The sequence below is a fragment of the Cibotium barometz genome, chromosome 18 (assembly GCF_041138505.1).
Source record: "Cibotium barometz isolate CiBa-2024 chromosome 18, ASM4113850v1, whole genome shotgun sequence".
Lineage (NCBI taxonomy): Eukaryota > Viridiplantae > Streptophyta > Polypodiopsida > Cyatheales > Cibotiaceae > Cibotium > Cibotium barometz.
The window spans coordinates 29,294,724-29,310,742 of record NC_141063.1 but is presented as its reverse complement, the minus strand read 5'-3'; the positions used below and the strand labels follow the sequence as shown (position 1 = coordinate 29,310,742).

The window sequence follows — 16,019 nt, the reverse complement described above, 5'->3', positions numbered from 1 at the left end:
GTCAAAGCGTTGTAGCCCACAAGTCGCCCTAGAGAGAGAGAGAGTAAAAGCTCCTGCGTGTGTAGCTTTAGCCAATCCCTCCAATAGAGAAAAAGCACACGCCTGAAGATGCAGCTGCCGCCTCCCAAAAAGCATAAGAGAGAAAGGCATGTCCTCCAAAAGTAGGGTAGCCTCCCAAATTAGCTTTTGGGCCACCCAAGGTTATAAAACCTTTTAAATTTTAAATTCTCTTTGTCCCCTTCACACTTGGGATTGTCCACACATGGGTTTCCTTTTTAACCCCAAACTGATGCCATTCACATTGTCCACCATGTCCCCGTGCACACCTGCATACTGTCCAGAGAAAAACACAGGGTCGTGACACTTCAGCAAACGCATCAGCCCATATTCAGGCAAGGAAGGAAGCGCTATAGAACCTGCGTTTTCAGCCTTCATGTAGAATTCAGCATCCATACATATCATCGTTTTGCTACAACCCTCTTGTTGAAGGTAAAGCACATTCATACATTCATTTTCAGCATACATTCACAACCTAGAATGGTCCCAATCAGCCCTTTCTCTCAGCCTCAGATTTGCAGCCTTCCTATATTCCATTGGAAGAGTGCATAGGCTTGAGATCGGTCATCATTGGTGCTTCTACAGCCATGTATAGTTCAGCCCGACTCTTGGTCTTTCAAAGGTCTTGCATTTGGCTTATCTACAGTCCAAAGTCAGTCCTCATTCATTCACTTAAAAGATAATAAAGCAAATGCTCCTAGCAATAGGAGGGGGCCCTTCAGTGGGTAAATTGGGACCCAATAAGGTGTACAGATCTATCCCTCTGTCTCTAATCTCTTAAAGTTTGAAGTGCTAAAGGTGGATTGCTAAAGACTCGCAAAACTTAGGATAAAGAAGGCGGTGTGAGACTTGTGTTACAGGATCCTTCATTACGCATAATTCCATTGCATGTTACAACTGATGCGAGCCTTCGACACCGACCACCTCACGGAGTGCCTTTGCCTCACATTGACGCGAGCCTTCGTCATTGACCGTGCTTCTGCTCTGACATCGTCTTTGCTTAGCACTGGTCTTCTACTCAGAGTATCCTCACATTAGAGGGCTCTTGTACATATTTTCAGTCACCATCATATATGCACTCACTCACCCATTTCATGCTGTGTTGTTTTGCTTTGATCTCTCGTACATCTGGTCCTTTTGTCCTTTTTCCCTCACATGGTATCAGAGCTATCGTGAGCAAAGGTATTCAAGACCTTGAGAGCACACAACATGGATTGTCTACCCGCACTCCCGGAGGACCAATTTTTCTCACCAGAAGTTGATTCTCTAAACTTTGATCTAGACCACAGGGAATGGGACTTCTTACTTAGAGGAGAGCCCCATTCAAGATCTTACTTTGGGAGACAATCAACCCATGTACATCTACTCATCTTCACCACCTTTGCCTTCACGATCGCCCTCTCTGATCTTATCAAACGTTGCTTCCAAAAAGAAAGAAAGTTGTATTAACGTCTTCAAAAGGCCAAAATGACCCATGAGACCAAAAGGTTACATCATATCCATGAGTTACATCATCCTGGGTACAAAATAGTAATAAAGAAAGATAACAAAAATCTAGAACTATAAAATCTGATCTAGGTACATGAGCAGAGAGCACTTATATCACCCTAATACATCCCTCATGGGTTGGTGTGACATGGTGCTCAAGGTGGTAAAATTGAGCCGGCGCGAGAAGGTCCTGTGATGATGGGAGATGATGGCCCGGATCCTCCTACGGTGGCGTGGCCGTGGGTGAGGGCCATGGGGTTTGGAGCGTCAAGCTCTGCATAACTCAGTGGCTTTGTCGAGTGTCACACCTCTCGGCCGAGCTCCTGCACTAGCCTGTGGTCCGGGTATGGTGGGTGGATCGGCCCTCGGAGTGTTGGTATGGAAGAAGTCGGTGAGAGCTCTCTGTGTTGGTCCTCGACCATTTACAACTAATAAGGACTCCTTGTGTCTGCGGAGCTCTAGAAGAAAAAGTCCAGGCATCTCTGATCTGGGAAGTCCATGATCTTGGAAAGTGGTCCGAACCTAGCTCAGAAGAGGCAATGGAACCTCCGCCGAATCTCATAGTATACAGGGCATCGGCATATGTAATGATCCTCTGTGTCCGGCTCTATGTGACAGAGCTGGCATATCTTGTCCTCTGGTGCGGTTGCGCCCTGGGCCCATATCTAACAGTCTCCAGAGGGGGATATATTCCTTCTGCCAGAGTGTCAGTATGGGACCCTGGCATCCTTCATTTTTTCTCATCTCCTCTCATGGTCCCCCTTTTTGGCCCGAGAGGGGGGGGTGTGAAAATGGTAGTTATCCAGCCCTAAAAAGGGGGATTTTCTGGATTTTATTAGGCTTTATTTCATGTTTTTGGGTCTTGCTGCTAGCCGACAGCCCCCCTGACTTGGCTGACCAGCAGCCCCCCTTGACTATATATAGCATTGCCTCTTCATTCTGCAGTTTGTACCACTTCATTGACACATCAGATACCACATGATCTGCTGCCGCTGCCGCTGCCGACGCCTGCACTGCATTTGCTTCATCATCCTCGCCTGTCAGTCCAAGCACATCAGCGTTTCATATCAGTTCATGGGACAGCAGCCCTCTGTGCTACAGTAGAGCATATCATCGTTTCACATCAGCTCATGGGACAGCAACCCTCTCTGCTGGTGGTGAGGAGCAGAGAGGGCTGCCGTCCCAAGTGGTGCAAGTGGTGCAAGCTCTGGTGACAAGGGTGCTCCAATACTTGAGGGATGGAAAGGAGCAGAGAGAGCTGCCATCCCGAGTGGTGTGAGATGATGAGCACAGAGTGGGCTGCTGTCCCGAAGTAAACTGTAGAAAAGAAATGATGAAGAAATGTAGCACAATAGAGCATACCATCGTTTTATCCTCAGTTCATGGGACAACAGCCCTCTCTGCTACACAGAGCACATTAGCGCTTTTATGTTCTGTTCATGGGACAACAGCCCTCTCTGCAGCGTTTTTATCATCAGTACATATCTTGGGACAGCAGCCCACTCTCTCCTCAAGTGCAGCACCCTTGTCACCAGAGCCTGCACCACTCGGGGATGGCAACCCTCTCTGCTCTTCATCACCATTCAAGTACCGCATCACCCTTGTCACCAGAGTCTGCATCATCATCACTTCAGCTTTCGTTGCTCACGGAGTGCCTCTGCATCCACCGACACAAGCCTTTGACACCGACCACCTCACGGAGTGCCTTTGCCTCACATCGACGCGAGCCTTCGTCACCGACCGTGCGTTTGCTCCGACATCATCTTTGCTTTTGCACTGGTCTTCTACTCATAGTATCCTCACAATAGAGGGCTCTTGTACATATTTTCACTCACCATCATATATACACTCACTCACCAATTTCATGATGTGCTGTTTTGCTCTGAGCTCTCGTACGTCTGGTCCTTTCGTCCTCTTGCCCTCACAGCCCTAACCCTAACCTAGGTTAGTCCACATCCCTAGCCCTAACCCTAGGCTTGTCGGGATGTAACACCTATGTTTCTGTTAGCATTATTCATCTCCTGGGTGTATGCCCATTTTGTCGTGTCAGGGGCGCCCAGTTTGTTCCCGGGCAGCACCTATTTTTCCCTCATTCCTTGGCCCTTGGTTGTGGGCTGGGCAACCATTTGATCTCCCTTATTTTCCCATTTTATGCTGGTGAGTTTGTCTTGAGGGGGTCGGCCATGTATGTAGGCTGGTATTTATGGCCCAGTGATTCTCTCCCCTTATTCACTTACGAGAGCCCTCACGGGCCGAGTCCTCCCTCACGGGAGTTTGTCATCACGCCCTCACTTACGGGGACCACCCCACGCTAGGGGCAGACATGTACACTTCATCTTCATTGTTATGCAGATTGTTTTTCTCTCTTCTCTCTGTGCCATTGTCTCGTTGCTTGCTTTCCAGTGCACACTTTGACATGGTATCAGAGCTCCAAGTTCTGGCGTTTTTCTGGAGCTGATCGTGGCGTTTTCTGCTGGAGGATGGAGGAGGAGAAGATCTACGTTTTTGGTGCTACTGTTCGCGTGTAGAAGTGTTGGGGTAAAGGCATAATGCCCACCCTTATAGTGTGTACAAGCCCATAAGTTATAGTACATAGTACACTTAGTACTTTTAATGTACTAAGTGCACTATGTGTACTAGTGCAATATACATGTGTGATAGGGGAGTCACACACTCACACATCATGAGTTGACTTATCCCCACAACTCTCTCTCTCTCTCCCTTGCTTCTCTGTGTATGTCTTCCACATGAATCTCTAACCCTAATCTCTTCTCCCATTCAACTGGTATTAGAGCACAGGCAAAGGCAAGAGCAATTGCGGACTGAATTTCAATCGCATCTGTTGGGTAGAGTCGCTGCAAAACCATACAGGCGCTGATTTCTCTCCTGGCTGCTGAGCTATGCAACAAGTGTGGCAGGCAGTGCAAGAGTAGCAGCGCACAGTGTGTAGACAGCCAACAGCCAGTCGTAGGCTTGCAGCAAGGCGCCTGGCCACATAAAGCGTAAAGCTACTAGGAAGGCGGCGAAGGCAGCTGGGAGCGATGGCGTAGAAGGTCGTAGTAGGCAGGCGAGCGAAGAAGGAGTGCAGCGGTGTATTTCTGCGTTGAATCATACGTTGGGCGGCGCCAGCGCTACACGGCTCTTCGAAGGTGCAGACTGCCAAGGCCCGCCTCATCGTCACCAGGCGGCCTATGTCGCTTCGCTCCACTGGTGTCGAGCGTGGACACGTAACTGGCCTCTGATGCAGCCACAAGGCGTCAACAAACGGGCGGCACAGAGAAGAGGCTCCTGATTGAAGAGGCCCAGCGTCCTCTCGGTACTGCAACACTCTTACTTTGGCTGAGTACATGAGATTGTCTGCGAGCCAGTATTCGGTGTTGGATGCAGAACGAATAGAACGCACAGACGAGAATACTTTCCGTTGCTATGTGTATCGCCTGAAGTTTTGTGATTTCGAGGTCTGCCCAGTCCTACTTGTCAGGGTTGATGAGCAGCCTGATGGCTGTTGCATCCGACTTCTTTCGTGCACGCTTGAAGGATCTCCTTTGGTGGTGGCAGCCAGCCATCTGAGCATCAGCTACAGCTACAGCAAACATCACCAACAGCTTGTGTCTCCACGAATTCTGCAGCACGCCTGAAGAGCCCTCCAACAGCATCAGATTTCTGCAGAGCAGCACCAAATTCAGCACACCCCCCTTTCCTGCAACAAAATTCAGAAATTACAAGGTATCTTGCTTCAAATTTTTTTTTGGGACTTGCAATTGAGCAGGTACAATCATCAATCGAGTAGGTACAGGTGCCGAATTGCTCAATTTCTGAGCAAAATTGGCAAAATTGGGTGACATTGGTCACAATCAGGATCAATTTGCAAGAAATTGGTCACAATAAGGATCAATTTGCAGGAAATTGAATGTCGAAATTTGGGGCTTTTGATGTAATTGTGCAATTAAGCACTCATACATGCTGTATGATGTGAGATATCGCACATTCGGGCAAAATTGCAGCAAATTGCAGTGCAAATCAAGGGGCTTTTGTGCCGATTTGGTTGATTTGCATGCAGGCACTCTCAGTTGATGCTTTGGGCAACGTGTTGATGCCCGACAAGCACTCAATGTGCCTGTAAATCAAGGGGCTTTCATGTATTGGATGTATATGTGGCCAGGGGGAAGCATCGCAAAGACTCTGGATGCCTTCATGTGCGTCAATGTACCATGTATGATCAGCAATTGATCTTAAATCAAGGGGCTTTTCAAGATTTTATGCTTGTTGAGCTCGGCAAAGCAGCAGGCAAGACATTTATGCCTTGAATCCTCAGAAATCAGCTTGCAGTCAAGGGGCTTTTGCCCAATTTCTGTTCGGGACTGTTGTATGCAGTGTTCGGGACTGTAAAAGTCTGATTTTCACTCATTTGGACAGCCAAGAGAGCATTTATTGCTACTGTACCTGCTGGTACAGATTTGGCACAGCTTTGTGCAAGTTTTGGCATGGCTGTACACTGATTTGAGTGAGGAAAAGGCTCGATTTCAGCTGCTGTACTTGCCAGTACAGGTTTGGTACATCACAGGTGAGCACTTAGTACTGCTGTACAATACTTTGGAAGGGGAACAGAGCACATTTAAGGTGCTGTCCAAAATCTGCAGCAACCAGATTTTGCTGATTTCATCACATACAATGGGAGAAAAGTTGCATTCGTGCTTCCGCAGTGGGAGATAAAGCTTGGGAGAACAACTGTGAGCACTTTGTGTGCTTTTGGTGCAGTGTTTGCACATTTTACAGGGAGTCAGGCATTGACAGGTTGCATATTGCTATGTCAACCATAGGTGAGAGCTCTTCATTGCTTCACATCAAGAAGCTTGAAGGCTCACATAACTATGATATTTGGCAAACCCAGTGCTATAATGTGTTGCTCCAGAAGAAGCAGCACAAGCCTATCAAAGAAAGGGGTGTAATGCCCGCTTCTCTTACTGCTGAAGAGTGGGAAGATATGGATGAGCTGGCAAGATCTACTATCATGTTGTCTGTGTCAGACTCTTTACTTTTCAGCATTCGTGAAGAGAAGACAGCTTGGGGAATGTGGCAGAGATTGCAGGACTTGTATGCCCAGCAAAGTGCCTCAAGCAAAGTGTATTGGTTGAAGAAACTCATAGGTCTTCAGATGAAGGAAGGAGCGTCTATGACAGCCCATTTAAATGAGTTTAATGGTATTGTCAGCCAGGTCATTAATCAAAAGTTGGCAATGGACGATGAGTTCAAAGCCACTTTTCTGTTATGCACTTTGCCAGAGAGTTGGGACACATTCAGGACAGCCACTAGCAATTCGCATGCTATGCTGTCATATGCAGATGTTGAGGGTGCTCTTCTTCAAGAAGAGATGAACAGGAAAAACAACTCTGTTGGAAAGTCCAATGCAATGAATGCACGTGGGAGATCCCAGCAAAGGGGTAAAAGCCAAGAAAGGGGAAGGAGCAAGTCTCGCTCCAAAAAGGATTTGGAATGCCATTATTGTGGCAAGAAGGGACACATTAAAAAGCAATGCTACAAATTGAAAAATGATCAAAAAGAAAAGGGAAAAGGCAAAGACAAAGACAAAGATGAAGCCAAAGATGTAAAGCCAAAGGGCAAAAGTGGAGTCAAGATTGAAGAAATCAATGTGTCACATGCAGGTGACAGTGAGGATGAGGTCCTATTTACGTCTTCACTTGATGCCCATTCACTTCTTACAGGTGGTCATGGTATGCACTCATGGATCATTGATTCAGGTGCCTCCTTTCATGTCACAGGTTGCAGAGACTTGTTTGTCAGGTATACTGCTGGCAATGAAGGAGTGGTTTATTTGGGTGATAACCATGCATGCAAGATTCTTGGCAGAGGTGATGTGAGGCTTGTGTTTTCAGATGGCTCACAGCTCATGCTCCATGATGTCAGGCATGTGCCTGAGATCAAGAAGAATCTGCTTTCTACTGGACAGCTTGATGATGCTGATTATGTTACCACATTTGGTCGTGGAAAGTGGAAAATTAGTAAGGGCTCACTGGTTGTTGCCAGAGGCTCTAAGGTGGACACTCTTTATTTCATGCATTCATGCAAGTGTTTGTCACCATGCTAATGTAAATGCAACCGAGCTGCCGGAAATCTCTATGTGGCATAGCCGGTTGGGACACATGAGTGTCAAAGGAATGGAGCAATTGTCTCGTTTGGGTTACTTGCCTTCTCTAAAGTTTTCAAGTTTTCAGTTTTGTGAGCATTGTATATATGGCAGGCAACTGCAGTGCCCCCACAAGAAAGCTCTTGGACAGAAAGATGCTCAGTTAGAGCTTGTGTATACAGATGTATGTGAGATGCCTCAGCTTTCTTTGGGAGGGGCAAAATATTGTGTCTTTTATTGATGATGCCACACGCAAGGTGTGGGTTTATCCTCTTCGTTTGAAGAGTGATACATTCTTAGTGTTTCAGAAGTTTGTTGCTCTTGTTGAGAATCAAACTGGCAAAACACTGAAGGCTTTGCGTTCCGACAATGGTGGAGAGTATATGTCCAAACAGTTTCAGGACTTTTGTGATGCTAAAGGCATCAAGAGGGAGCTCTCTACTCCTTATGATCCTCCACAAAATGGGACAGCAGAGAGGATGAACAGGACCATACAGGAGAAGGTCCGTTCTATGTTGTCACATGCTGCATTACCTCATGGTTTTTGGGCTGAAGTTGTTATGATAGCCGTTCACCTTATAAACAGGTCACCTAACACGAGGCTTGGTGGTAAAGTGCCAGAGGAAGTATGGACAGGGAAGCCTCCGTCATACAAGCACTTGAAAGTGTTTGGTTGCGTTGCGTACGTGCACATACGCAGGGAAATGCACAGCAAACTTGATCCTAAGTCTCACAAATGCATATTCCTAGGATATGGTGACAAAGGTGAAATGGGGTATAGACTTTGGGATCCCGTGAATAGAAAGATTATACGCAGCAATGATGTCATTTTTGATGAAACATGCATATATAAGGAGCCTGCAAGGCAACAGGAGCCTGGCAGAGTCATCTTTGATGATGATGGACATCATGGACAACAACCAAGGGCTGTAAATCAGCCATTACAGCAGGAAAACCAGCCCTTAAATGGTGCTGAAAATGGTCCAAATGGACAGCCAGAGATGGCAGAAGATATCCCTATGGATATACCACAGTTAGAGGAGATACCGGGCATGATTTTTCAGCCTTATGGCATGGAACAGAAGCCACCAATGGGTGATATGCAGGCTGGACAGCAACCTGCAAATGATGGTCATTGGGTACGGAGGTCCACTAGATCCTCCAGAGCCCCTGACAGGTTTGTTCCAGGGGTTGACTACTTGATGCTTACTGACTGTGGGGAGCCCTCATGTTATAAGGAGGCTTTACAGAGGGCAGACAAAGCTCTTTGGGAGCGTGCCATGAAGTCAGAGATGGATTCTCTGCACAAAAATGGAACATGGAAGTTGGTGCATTTACCTGCAGGCAAGAAGGTTTTGCCATGCAAGTGGGTTTACAGGCTCAAAGTTGCACCAGATGCAAAGCCAAGATACAAAGCCAGGTTAGTGGCTAAGGGCTTCAAGCAGGAATATGGTGTGGACTTTGATGAGATCTTCTCTCCAGTGGTCAAAATGACCGCACTTAGAGCTGTGTTAGCTTTGGTTGCTCATGATGATCTGGACTTGATTCAGATGGATGTGAAGACTGCTTTTCTTCACGGTGATCTCCATGAGGAGATATATATGCAACAGCCAGAGGGTTATGCAGTAAGTGGAAAGGAGAAGCTTGTATGCAAGCTGAAAAATAGTCTTTATGGGCTCAAACAGGCACCAAGGAAATGGTATCATAAATTTGATACATTCATGAAAACCGAGAAATTCAGGAGAAGTGACATAGATCACTGCTTGTACACCAAGAAAGCTTTGGATGGCAGTCTATTGATCCTCATCTTGTATGTTGATGATATGTTGATTGCCGGGAAATCTCGTAAGGAGATGGATACCTTGAAGCAGAGGCTGCATCAAACCTTTGATATGAAGGATTTGGGTGATGCAAATCACATTTTGGGTATGCGGATACTTCGGGACAGAAATCAGCATGTGTTGTATTTGTCTCAGAAGGAATACATTGGCAAAGTCTTGCAGAGGTTCAATATGGACGGGGGGAAGAAGACTAGTACTCCTTTGCCTCCATATGTGAAACTCAGTGCTATGGACAGCCCACAGTCGGATAGTGACAGGGCTGATATGGCCAAGATTCCGTATGCTTCAGCTTGTGGCAGTCTCATGTATGCCATGGTTGCTACTAGGCCGGACATTGCATTTGCAGTGGGAGTGGTTTCTAGATACATGGCCAACCTTGGCAACAGGATGCATTAGTGCATGGTTACACGGATTCGGATTATGCCGGTCATCCAGATAACCGGAAGTCTACTACCGGTTATGTATTTACATTCACAGGAGGTGCTGTGTCATGGATATCCAGGATGCAGAACTGCACTGCCTTATCTACTACAGAGGCCGAGGAGAGGCTTGCAAGGAGGCATTATGGCTATCTCGGTTAGTGGTTGATTTGGGTTATACAGGGGATATTCCATTGTTGCATTGTGACAGTCAGAGTGCCATCCAGTTGGCAAAGAACCCTGTCTTTCATGCAAAGACGAAGCATGTGGATGTGAAGTATCACTTCATCAGAGAGGTGACAGAGAACAAGCAAATTCAGCTTGTAAAGATTCATACGGATGACATCTGTTGACAAAGAGTTTGCCTCCGGAGCGGTTTGCTCATTGCAGACACTTGATGGGCATTGGATGAGGCCAGTTTCAGCGTTGATATGGCCTTGTATATTATCATGTACATGCTGATTTTTCTTTTCCTTTACTTAAGGGCACTTTGCCTTTAAGTGGGAGGTTGTTGGGGTAAAGGCATAATGCCCACCCTTATAGTGTGTACAAGCCCATAAGTTATAGTACATAGTACACTTAGTACTTTTAATGTACTAAGTGCACTATGTGTACTAGTGCAATATACATGTGTGATAGGGGAGTCACACACTCACACATCATGAGTTGACTATCCCCACAACTCTCTCTCTCTCCCTTGCTTCTCTGTGTATGTCTCCCACATGAATCTCTAACCCTAATCTCTTCTCCCATTCAACGGGCGGTTGCTCAGGCTGCGTTTTTGGACCTGATTCGGCAGGGCTGCTCAGCCTTGCAGTGTATTTGGAGGCTGCACTCAGAGGTGGCTGTTGTCCTACACGGGGATGGAGGAGGCGGGGCGCTGTGGGGATCCTCCGGCGAGGGTACAGGCAGGTACCCTCGTGGCCCATGCCCCACCCACCCTACTTCATGCCAGAAAGGCAGCCCATCCCGTAGGGTCTTGAACAGTTTCTTGAGAGTACAGGTTTACCAGAGATTGATGTGGGTGTGCAGGTAGATGCCTCTGAGATTTCTTGGGATGCTGGAGCAGTTTTTCACTGCAGTTGGTGCATCGGGGTGCTGTGATGGTTGATTTCTTCGACACGGTGACGGGTTGGTTGGGAGCTCGTCAGCCGGGGGGTGTCTTTGTTAACACCAAAGAGCTTTCATTGATGCCAGGTGGTTGGGTGACTCATGGGGTGTGTGAGCAGTAGTTCCATCACCGTAAAGGCAGACTTTGGATACAGGTTCTGCAGAGATGGCAGGGTGTAAGTTGTCAGCTGAAGAGGTGGACGGTTTGGTTAATACACCTACAAGAGCTTAATTTTCTGCGGCGGAACTAGATGTCCATGTGAGCCGGAGCAAGGATCAATAGAGGATCAGAGGCTTTGGATGGTGCTCAGGAAGACCAGACTTAGGAGCAGGTATGGCTTGGGAGCAGAAGGTTCGAGTACCAGGGTTGATGTTGAGACAAGAGGTTTGCAGTGGTTGGTGCTTAGTTTGACGGGCCTTTGGACTGAGGACCACAGAAACTGCATGGGGACCCCTGTTGATTCAGAGGGGGTTTGAGAGGTTTGCAAGGTGCCAGAGGGGGCCACTTTGTGTGGTCAGGTGTGACACATATTTGGGTTGGAGATGTGGACAGTTGGAGGTTCACTTGTGGATTTTGCTTACGGCGCAATGTCTTGGAGTGGGGCATCGACTCAGGCGAAGTTGAGGCAGCTTCTTAGCGTTATGCGGGAGATGATCGACATCTCAGTCATGCAGTTTGGGTTTTCTTCCAGCTCCTTGGAGACTTGTTCCACAACTAGGATCTGAGAGGGGGTGTTAGCATTATTCATCTCCTGGGTGTATGCCCATTTTGTCGTGTCAGGGGCGCCCAGTTTGTTCCCGGGCAGCACCTATTTTTCCCTCATTCCTTGGCCCTTGGTTGTGGGCTGGGCACCCATTTGATCTCCCTTATTTTCCCATTTTATGCTGGTCGGTTTGTCTTGAGGGGGTCGGCCATGTATGTAGGCTGGTATATATGGCCTAGTGATTCTCTCCCCTTATTCACTTACGAGAGCCCTCACGGGCCGAGTCCTCCCTCACGGGAGTTTGTCATCACGCCCTCACTTACCGGGACCACCCCACGCTAGGGGCAGACATGTACACTTCATCTTCATTGTTATGCAGATTGTTTTTCTCTCTTCTCTCTGTGCCATTGTCTCCTTCCTTGCTTTCCGCTGCGCACTTTGACAGTATCAACATATCTTTAGGCTTCTGGCCCGAAGTATGCTCTCAGTTCACAAAGGTTGAAATCAAAAAGCTACTCACAGCAAATCATGGGTTGCCTAGTGGCAAAGTGGCAGATCTTCTACCCAATGGTGATGACTCAATATTTGACAGCTGAAGAATTATGGATTTGTCTGCCCCATGTTGAGTCTCCCAAGGCTGGAAACAAATTTTCCTTCCATGCTTCTGCATTTCTGACACAGTCCATTCTTTTATGAATCACGATTCACAATGTGGCGGTTGGGTTGCACAAGCTTCTGGCCGGAAGCTTCTAAATTTAATTCTTACATCATTATGCCTATGTACCATGTGGAATGAAATGGATGGTGGGTCCAACCGAGCTACAAGAACTTGATATTTTTGGCGGTTAACTTCTTGGTGTGGATTCACCATACTTATGGCCATATATTTCGTTAAGGGTCAGAATATTTCAAATTATTAAGTAACATTATTAGTTTTTTTCCTCATGTTGGAGGGGGCATATAGGAGATTTGATTGAATTATATTTGACATCTGACACCATATCTTGCCAATTGTTTATTGTCCAAACAGCCAACAATTCAGGAGAAAAGACGCTACACAGATGTATTGTGCTTGCCACTTTTTTTGGCTTACTTGGTAAGTTGATCATCATGGAATTGATGTCGTACATATGGAGTTAGTTGTTGGGATTGCTGTTCATAGTATGTTCCTTTGTATTGTTATCAACAGTTGTGAGGCTTCCTTCATTTGCTTGCAAGAAACACCATCACAATCCAAATAAGATGTCTACTGATACCTTCAAACTTTCTCCGTGTCATTTCTCTCATACACACATATGTATGCACGTACATACATATGTAAATACATACATGCATGCATGCATACATACATACATGAATAAATGAGTACACGTTTTCATGCATACATACATACATGCACATGTATGCGTGTGCATGTGACATACATACATACACATGTTTTCATGCTTACATACACACACACGTGTGTGCGTGTGCATGTGACATTTTATCTATCACCACAATTTTGTCCTTGAAAGACTAACTAAATGCAAATGTTTTATGTTTTGCCTTCCTTTATGAAAAATACGCTGATTAAGCTTTTGAATATATGCACTAATGCCAATATACTGCATTGTACCAGGTGGGAATGTATGCACTAATGCCATTACACTGCATTGTACCAGGTGGGAATGTTGCTTGTGGGTGTAGTCTCTTTCAAACAAGGAGATATAAACAGGTTCAACATCATACTTTTGAATGTATGCACTAGTGCCATTATACTGCACTGTACTAGGTGGGATTGTTTCTTGTGGGTGTAGTCTCTTTCAAACAAGGAGAAGGACAGTGTAGTGTGGTCACTGCTCTTGTAAACTTTGTACCTAAAGTAGTAGGGTGTGGTAACTTATCCAGATCACTCTCAGGGTTAAATCCCCACATCATGGCTTTATGTTTGTTGTGTGTGCATGCCCTTGCTCATGTGTATGGGTGTGTGCATATTTATGCACGTCAGATTGGTGGTGATGAGCATCTCCATTTTTGATATATATTGCACAACTATAAAAAGTGGATCCTCTCTTCATCTGGGCTACAACAACCACACAGGCAGTTTGTTATGCGTGTCTTTGTCACTTAGATCTTGATAAAGGCCTTGCAGTGTTGCACTCTCTGCTGCTTGGGAAGAAGGAAGAGGGGGGGGGGGGGGTGCGGGGGTTGCCATCATTTGGCCATTTATATGGTTTTCCAGTTTCTCGTGCCCAAATGTGGCCAGTTTCTCGTACCCAAATGTGGCTAGTGTGTGGATCCGAGTGTTCTAGGTCCCAGTTCTGCGCTTTCCAATGTGCCAGTTTTGTGCCCGGAAATGCGAGTGATGTACATGCTCCATGACTGGGAGATTTGTCCATAAATCAAGTGCACATGCGCACATGTTCGCATGCATGACATTGTTTTCGCGTGACCTGTATTCGTGTGTTTGCTTGCTATGAATGTCTAGTTCACTGGCCTGGGACGCCTACCTGTGAACTGCGCGAGTGCCTTGTATTCTGACGTGTTTTGTGGTCTGTGAACAGGTGGTAAGTATGCCCGAAACCTTTGTTTATTTCATTAAAATTTCCTTGTAGTGTTATAACCTTGGCAGGTTCACATTGGGAGTAAGTGAGTGGGCATTTAATAAAATGTGCCCAGGGCCCAACCAACCCGGTGGGCACTCACACCACCAAGGCTTGTGGAGAGGGCGTTTCATCCATATGTGGTGACCAGCCACGTGTTGGGAAGTTGGTGGAGAAACTCAACGAAGGCATGCACGAAGTAAAGTTTCTGAAAGGGGGGAGAGGCGATTGGAAGGAAGGTGGAGGTTTTTGGCTGCTCCATACGCAGGTCGACTTTTACACGTGCTGCTGATCACTCCTCTACATGGGCTGCTGGTCAGTTGAACCACCTTTAGTGCCGGTGCTGCATGTGCTGCTGATCGCTCCTCTACACGGCTGCTGGTCGGCTGAATCACCTCTTCTGCCGGTGCCACACATGTTGCTGATCGCTTCTTTACAGGCTGCCGGTCTGTTGCAACGGAGCTGGTCGTTATGCTACAGGTGATGCTGCTGGTTGTCTAGCTACAGGTTGCTGGTTGATGGTTTTGACCGGGCCGAACAGCCCTTACAGCTGCTGCTGAAGCTTCTCATTCCCCTGTTGGATAGTACAGGCTTTTCAAACTAGGATGGTATTAGGGTTTATTGGTTGATGATTGACTGCTAAACAGGTTGGACAACATCAACATCTTTCAATGAGTTTTCTCCCACGGAGAGCGTCCAGTCCAGGCGCCAGTATGGGCACACCAGTATCAATAGTGTGGGCCCAAACCCAGCCGTCAGTCCAACTGGCCTCTCTATATCTCCTTGGCATGCTTGCCATTTGAGTTGTGGGGCATTGATTTCGTGGGTCCCATAGATCTAGTGGCCCACCCTAGCATCCCATTTCAATTGGTTCATGGCCTTGAAGCAGTCTTGCCCTTTGATTTTAACAATGGGTCGCACCGCAGCATCGGGGTCTGGTCCAGCGAGGATGTTTGACACCATGCCATTGTGCTTCTGCTAACTTTTTAGATGAAACCTTGGCATTAGTGGCCACCTACGTGGTGGAGGCCAAACAAAACAGACGAAAGGCATGGCATGAAACCCTGGCACTGGTGGCCACCTACGCTGTGGAGGCTGAAGAAAACAGACGAAAGGCATGGGATGTCGCCATCTTCGGAAGCCGTAGCTCGAGGAGGGTCAATTGGTCTTGGTGTACCAAGCCCGTTATTTGAAACAGGCAAAGTAGCTTGTTCCAGCTTGGGAAGGGCCCTTTTTGGGTTACCAGATCCTTTTTCAAGGTGCTGTATCCCAGTTTGGGTTTCATACTCGCCTCCTCCCACCTTTCATGCTTGCATCCCACAATTGGGCCTCCTTCCACTTGCTTATCACCCCACCCCTTATTGCCTATCACCCGCCACTTGCTGCTCGCCAGGTTGCCACCACTGCTTCACAAACTGCGGTTCACGAGTTGACATGTCCTGGCCCAGCCACTGTCATGTGCACCTGTGCCATGGCATAATCCTCAGCATGAACAATGGAATCCCTGAACATGTAGAGCATCATCATCTTGATTACCATTAGAGTTAGCATCATTAGCATCAGCATAAGCATCAGTATCAGATCATCATCATCAGCAGCTTCAGCACCACCATCATCAACGTCAACATCAGCAACATCAACTCCATCATCATTTAGAGCATTGGAGGCTT

At 46.9% G+C, this 16,019-nt stretch overlaps 1 protein-coding gene across 2 annotated transcripts in view; it reads left to right on the top strand.

Annotated features, from left to right (window-relative positions):
• Positions 1 to 16,019, top strand: part of LOC147629170 (choline transporter protein 1-like) — a 130,632-nt gene that overhangs the window by 44,636 nt on the left and 69,977 nt on the right. For both annotated transcript variants that reach the window (XM_086812425.1, XM_086812424.1), the window contains exons 2-3: positions 12,795 to 12,860; positions 13,429 to 13,481. In XM_086812425.1, coding sequence (XP_086668551.1) covers positions 12,795 to 12,860; positions 13,429 to 13,481 — 119 coding nt within the window. The remainder of the gene's footprint in view (positions 1 to 12,794; positions 12,861 to 13,428; positions 13,482 to 16,019) is intronic.